Source organism: Copadichromis virginalis, linkage group LG7 (genome assembly GCF_057382275.1).
Source record: "Copadichromis virginalis isolate Kocher_CV1m ecotype Utaka linkage group LG7, C_Virginalis_male_GT1.1, whole genome shotgun sequence".
Taxonomy (NCBI): domain Eukaryota; kingdom Metazoa; phylum Chordata; class Actinopteri; order Cichliformes; family Cichlidae; genus Copadichromis; species Copadichromis virginalis.
This window is the reverse complement of record NC_140624.1, coordinates 32,083,169-32,089,502: the sequence shown is the minus strand read 5'-3', so window position 1 is coordinate 32,089,502 and position 6,334 is coordinate 32,083,169. Positions and strand designations below refer to the sequence as shown.

Sequence of the window (6,334 nt, the reverse complement as noted above, 5' to 3'; positions counted from 1 at the left end):
CACACTAACACAATGAGTTTGCGTTTTCCTGTTGTAAACTGTCAGACAAGTGATTGTTTACAATGGACTGATCATCTGGAACGTACTCTTGTCCCTAGTAGCATCTCAGTTTGCAGTGCAGGGTTTAGTGAGGAGCTCAGGTTTTGGTCTCACCATCATATACAGTAAATTCACGTTTTGAAGCATTGACTTTAGTTGTGTGGCTGCCCCCATATTTGTTTTGCTCTGTAGAAACTGTTGTTATATGAATTGGAACTAACTGCACACTCATCCAGTAGCAGCAGTAACATAGCTAATTGCAAGGTAGTCATAGCCTAGAGCTATGCTTTCATTGTCTGTTTTACTCTAAATGGGACCATAATTTACAAAATAAATCTCTTGTATAAAATAAGATGTGAAACCCACAATTAAAATCAGAATTCAAAAGGAAAGTGTGTACCGAAGTCTCAAAACAACTGAGCAGTAGCGTCATTCAGACAGTGTTTTGAAACCAATGGCCCCCTACTGGTCATAACAGAAAATGCAAGTTTAATGGACTTCCACATTTAGCAAGATTTGTGCTCCAGTGCATGTTCCTGTCCATCTTTGTACAAACAGGCATTTCATCAGATGGAGGCAGTGTACAAAGTATGTGGTACAACTGGCCAGTGGGACATTTATGCTTGTCAGCTTCAGAGAAGGGTGAAGTTATAACTTGAACTTTGAAGTTTTTTGTGGCTGTCTTGTTCCTAGTGAACACAGTTTTTGCGTCTTTCTCTATTCAGGCCCACTTGTCAACCAATAAGCCATGATGCTTACATCTGCACAGGAGCACATCTGGGGTGGGTGACCCCCCCCACCCAATTGTGTACGCAGACCAATATATTTGCAGGACCATAAAACTTGTTTAGTATATCTTTTCAGATCCCAAAGCTACAATCATCATGGTGGTAGTGATGCGTCCCTGTTGACTGCTTAAAACCTTTTTGCAATTAAAGTTAATTGTGTCCATTTGTTTTGGGGTCTTTTGGGTATAGCAACACTGTGCGACACCTGGGTATCAAATTATGTGACAATACCTTTGCAGGTAAAGATGTGGGCCTACCTGAGGGAGATGGGCTATTTAAATTGGTCCTTTGACTTAGCTAAAGTCATTTTTTGCTGGCTTTTAATATAAAACAGGTTTTAATCAAACACAAAAATAAATAAATAAACTGGCTTGAGTCGATGTTTTATATACAGCCTATTCTCCCACTGTGACTTTAAAACTTTTCGAAGCTGCACCTAAAACAAAATCGGATCAGAATATGTGTCTGAAAAATACATCCAATCAAATGAAAATCCCTCAACTGATCAGATTAAATTGTGAGGAAATCTGCCTCCATCTGCAAGTTCAATTAACTACAGTAAATTTTTAATAAACCCCATCAACACAGCGCCTTTGTTGATCTGTTTTACTTTTCAGTTTGAGTTGTTTGAGCACAAACGTGCTCAGAGTCTGATCCATGGTCAGTGTAGCAGCCATTAATTTCACACAGACTGGTTCAGACAGAGGGGAGAAAAAAACGAGAGGAAGAAGCTCTAAGCTCATCCTCAGCTTCATTCTCGTTCAGTCTCGATCCACTCCCTTCCCCTCTCTCTCACGCTCTCATTTTTGCCTTCTCAGTGTCTAGGTCTCTCGCCCTCTCTCGCTCTCACCAGTGCAGTCTCAATGATGTATGACTGCCATCACTGAAAATAATGACTCGTCTGCCCGTAATCTTTTATTTCACTGCAAGGCCGAGGTGGAGGAGGAAGAGGAGGGGGCAGAAGCTAAGAAAAGAGGAGGAAGAAAAAGAAAGGAGGTGGGGACGAGGAGAGGGAGAAAGAAAAGAATAATCTTTTATATGTGGATGAGGTGGCAGAGATACTGCCGTCTATTTGGAGGAGGAGGAGTACGAGGAAGAGGAGGATGGAGACTATAACAGGCAGTCCACACTGACTCCCCAGTGACTGAACCAACCTCAGATTTACTGAGTATGAAGAAGTCAAGTCCCTCAGAGTTCATACTGTACTCCATAATCATTTCACTCCCATCTATATGAACAGAAAATTCTATACCTCACCAAAAAATGATAATTTAAGTATATAAAAATAAAATTTAAATGAATTGATTTAATATTACGATTTCCGCTGTAATAATACATGTACATGCATTTATACTGGGCCAGTTTTTCCAAGTGTCCTGCATGGTATAAGCCCAAGGTAGGGCTAACTTGCCTCAGAATAAAGATTTCTTTCCCCACACAGTAAAAAATGGAGTGTCAATATTTCAGAGTAAACCTATTTTAACCTAGATAGAGTATTTACAACTCTATGAGGAGTAAACCAGCTCTAACATCAGAGTTAAAAGTCAGTGTAAAGTTTGTTAGTCACGCAGTGAAGACTTCACTCCACACAGTGTTGATTATTACCAGTCCGCAGGCGTGTGTGGCCTCAGAGCTCTAATGCGCATGGAATTTTCTCCGAAGAGCTGCCACAGTCAGGTAAGTGAAGTTAACATTCCCATACTGGTAACATTGTTTAAAAGGTATTTTTAAACTAAGTAGCTCTTTATAGTTTCACTGATGTCGAGTGAGGACATGTTAGCAGCATTTACCCATAGGTTTAATGGCATTCCAGTAGCTACATGCTAGCAGTTGCTAAAAGTTAAGATGTTCGTTATCTTCTCACTGCGTTAATATGAACCTAAAACATTTTAACTATGTATTTCTTCTAAATGCTGTCTAAATAATATCATTGTCACATGTCAAATCGCACAGTTTGAACAACTAAATTACCGTTTATCAGTAAGCTAATAATCGCTAATTAGCTTACATGAGCGAACATACTTTCAGAAAAAGTGGGTAACATTACCATAAAGTTAACTTTACTGGTTTATATTATTTTAAGCAAATGCCAAAGGCATACACTACTTTAGAGTTTTGCTCATTATTTAGTAAGAAATATGTATTTTGTGTAAATTAACTGATAGCAATGTTAATGACATGTTAAGTAATATTAAGTAATGTTCCTATTTTATAGAAAGGTTTAAGAGTATGGAGCAACCAGAAGACGGCTGAGAAACATACTTGAGGCTGAGATGACAGAATGACATGGGTAAGAATCAAAAATGTAAGATATAAAGAAACATTTTAAACATTGTATTATTTTTAATTGTGATGTTTAATGCCAATTATTGAATTTATACATTAGGACATCTCCCCCTAAAAGCGTAAGAGTGATGTATGCGCAGGACATTGTTGCTCTGTCTCCATATCTGGAAGACCCATATTCACAACATGGATATGTAAGTAAAGGGAACTTTTCAACATTAAATACATAATTGCCCTCAGAAATATTGATAACATAGTCCTTCTTCGTTTATTTAATTACATAGAAACATTACTACGATCCAGAGAACAGTTCAGGAGACATTGCATGGCGGTTGAAGACCATTCAAAGAAAAGCTGTGGAGGAAAGAAGCGTCTCAGTTTGCAAATCTCCCAAAAGTAAGTTCACTTATCATTTAAATGATACTGATGTAATTTGTAGGCAGGATTCAATCAAACACCTCTCTATGTTCTGTATTTTTGCATTACAGATAGAACAAGATTTCCGACTCCTGTTTTGTGAGGTCACTGGGAGCAAATTCTTGGAGAGGTGGCTCACCAATCTCAAAGCAAAGGTTGTAAAGGAAAGTCATGGACTTGTCCCCACCTCAGAGCTCTTGGAGTTAATGTGCAATGCTGAGTCAGGTACTGAAGTTGAGAATGGTATGATTGTGACTGTTTTTATTTGCCATTGTTGGTTATATAGGTAATTCTGTCAATTCAATGTATTTTTGGAATAATTCTTTGTTTATTCGTCTGTAGGCTGGGACAGTGACTTGTCTACTATCTTGCTGCTGCTACATCTGCTACCACCATCTGCACAAGGGCGAAAGAGACCAGGAAAGATGTCTGCATCTCAAGCTGTCAATAACCTCATCAAATTCCCAAAGGTATGTTGTTTAAAATATACTTTCCATCACCTCTATTTTCATGGACAGTGAGTTGAGCTAATCTACTGTCAGAGGATAGTCACTTAATACTGTTGTTTAATGTGTTGTTGTAGGCTGGAACCAGTGTACAGCAGCATCTAGACAACATCACCCGAAGCAGTCAGCCCTACCATCTTACCCAGGGATCCACAAGAAGCAGCATTCACACCTTCATTGTGATTGAGAAGCATGCACTTCCATGTAATGCGACAGGTTCTGTAGGAGCCCTTGATGAACTCTTTAGGGCCCATTATGTCTTTGGTACATCATACAGTTCATCCCTGACCAACTTTGTTACTTTTCTGCAACTACGACATTGGGGAAATGTCATATTGCTTTCTCTAGTGAGCATCATAGAACTGTGAATTGTAAAGGTTTGTTACGTTAATTAAATGACACTGAATTGAGAAACATAATAAATGCTGTTACTTTAACCTGTATATTTGTTGTTATTTCCATAATGTAGGATAGATCACAGTTATTTAGTAATATAGCATCATAAGATGAATATGAAAAAAATCACACTACAGAGAAATAAAAATGATATATTATTACACATCAGAGTGTTATTATTAAACTAAATTTGGAGTAAAATAGCTCTATAAAGTGTAATCAAATTACTCTGAACAGTGTGAATAACCCTCAGTGTTAAATATTTTTACACATTTTGTTGTTAATTTTGACACTAAATTGAGTACAATTAACACTGAAAAGTTAACACTGGCCATAGAGTAAATTTAACTCTAATTTTGAGTGGGACCAAATGTTATCTGAAGCAGAGTTAAAATCAACTCTGTAAGTGTAAAATTGACACTTGGTTTTTTACTGTGCAGCTGAAATAATTTCCACTGGAAAATATTCTTTGCATTTCCTGCATTTTATCAGTTTTGTCTGGAATTTGACTTTGAGGAAATGGAGGAAGTCGAACAAGCTATTGGCAAACTGATGGAAACACTAAACCATTCTCATCGCAGGGCCTCAGATACTGCTAGGTTATCAAAACCGCTGGCTCCACAGAGAGAAACGAGGTGTTTTTCGTTGTGGTCACGGCAATATTGGCCAACAAGTGTGACACTGTTTCACCCATGGATGCAGCTTCCAGCTCTGGAAAGAAGAATGCTATAACATTTTATATATTTTTTTCTTTAATGGACGGGAGGAGGCAAGTTCCCTGGTTGCGTAAAGAAATCCAGTGTATAAAAGTCTGAGGGAAAACAATGCTTATTTTCCTTAATCACCACCTACAGTAAAAACTTTCCTGTTAAACCGATGGTCTCAGTCCCTAGTTTCGCGTCTTATTTAATCCAATATGATGATTCATATTGTAAATTATGTTCCTGAATATAGTTCAAAAGTAGAACAGAGCAGAGTCCGCTTAAAAAGCCCTGGCCTCTGACTGAAAACGACACTGTCCCTCCTGTTTATAGTCATAACTTACTTGTATGATGTGTGGCTTACACTACATGTAACAACATTAACTGTGCACACTGGAAAAAGATAGCCAGTGGGTTCAAATGTTACACCAGGTGGTCAGTGCCGAGCATTTGTTTGTGCTAAGTTGTGTATAAGAGTACACTCTTTACCAGCAATTAAAGGTAATTGTGTATCTCGATAAAACAGAGACCCATTACAGCAACACCCCATTAATGGGTTTGTGTAATATCACCAGTGTTGGGTAAATTACTTTAAATTAGTAACTTAGTTACATTACTAGTTACTTCTATCAAAAGTAACTCAGTTACTTCAAGTTACTCGTTACTTTCAAAGTAACTAGTTACTAGGAAAAGTAACTTTGGTTTTACTCAGAATTCTCTTGTTAATGTGTTGCTTCCGTAACTGGATACCCAGCAAGAGTGCCAGTCTTCTAGCTTGCTTACTTGCCACAAGTGCACTGTGCCACCTACCAATAGAAAGGAAAAGATAATGTGCATATTTCCACGAGAGAAATCCCACGCCTGGACCGTCGTTGACCACCGCCATGATTCTAGCCTACGTTACAGCGTCATGTGCGCTTTTTACATCCAACGCAAAAACTGCAGTCGACGTCCTTTTAATTGTACTCAGAACTCTGAAATCCTGCCTTCCGAATAGGAAGATGTAGGTAACACCAGACTGCAGATGAGCTGCATACAGAGCTGGACTGGGACAAAAAATTGGCCTGGGCATTTTGACTACCATTATAGAAAAAAATCATAAACCCTTTGAATGAAAACAAACGCTGTTGTGACAGTGATGTTCACTGTTTTGATGGTATATATGCATCAATCTATCAATCGTTTGTTGTAAGATTCAGAT

General features: G+C 38.2%; 1 protein-coding gene and 1 long non-coding RNA gene across 2 annotated transcripts; both read left to right on the top strand.

Moving 5' to 3' along the window:
• The first annotated feature begins 3,078 nt into the window (after nt 1-3,078).
• On the top strand, nt 3,079-3,424 carry LOC146705412 (uncharacterized). The gene is made up of 3 exons (XR_014921695.1): nt 3,079-3,117; nt 3,214-3,307; nt 3,398-3,424. It is a non-coding gene; the product is annotated as an uncharacterized LOC146705412 (long non-coding RNA).
• Nucleotides 3,425-3,450: 26 nt separating this feature from the next.
• LOC146705411 (uncharacterized) lies at nt 3,451-4,468 on the top strand. Its single transcript, XM_085465188.1, has 4 exons — nt 3,451-3,509; nt 3,602-3,755; nt 3,873-4,000; nt 4,114-4,468. The coding sequence occupies exons 2-4, from the start codon at nt 3,737-3,739 to the stop codon at nt 4,402-4,404; spliced, it is 438 nt and encodes a 145-aa protein (XP_085321314.1). The 5' UTR covers nt 3,451-3,509; nt 3,602-3,736; the 3' UTR covers nt 4,405-4,468.
• Nucleotides 4,469-6,334: the final 1,866 nt, after the last annotated feature.

Bases quoted from the DNA above. Each gene is read 5' to 3' on its own strand.
- LOC146705411 (XM_085465188.1), top strand. The intron at 4,001-4,113 runs GTATGTTGTTTA...GTGTTGTTGTAG, and splicing joins ACCTCATCAAATTCCCAAAG to GCTGGAACCAGTGTACAGCA.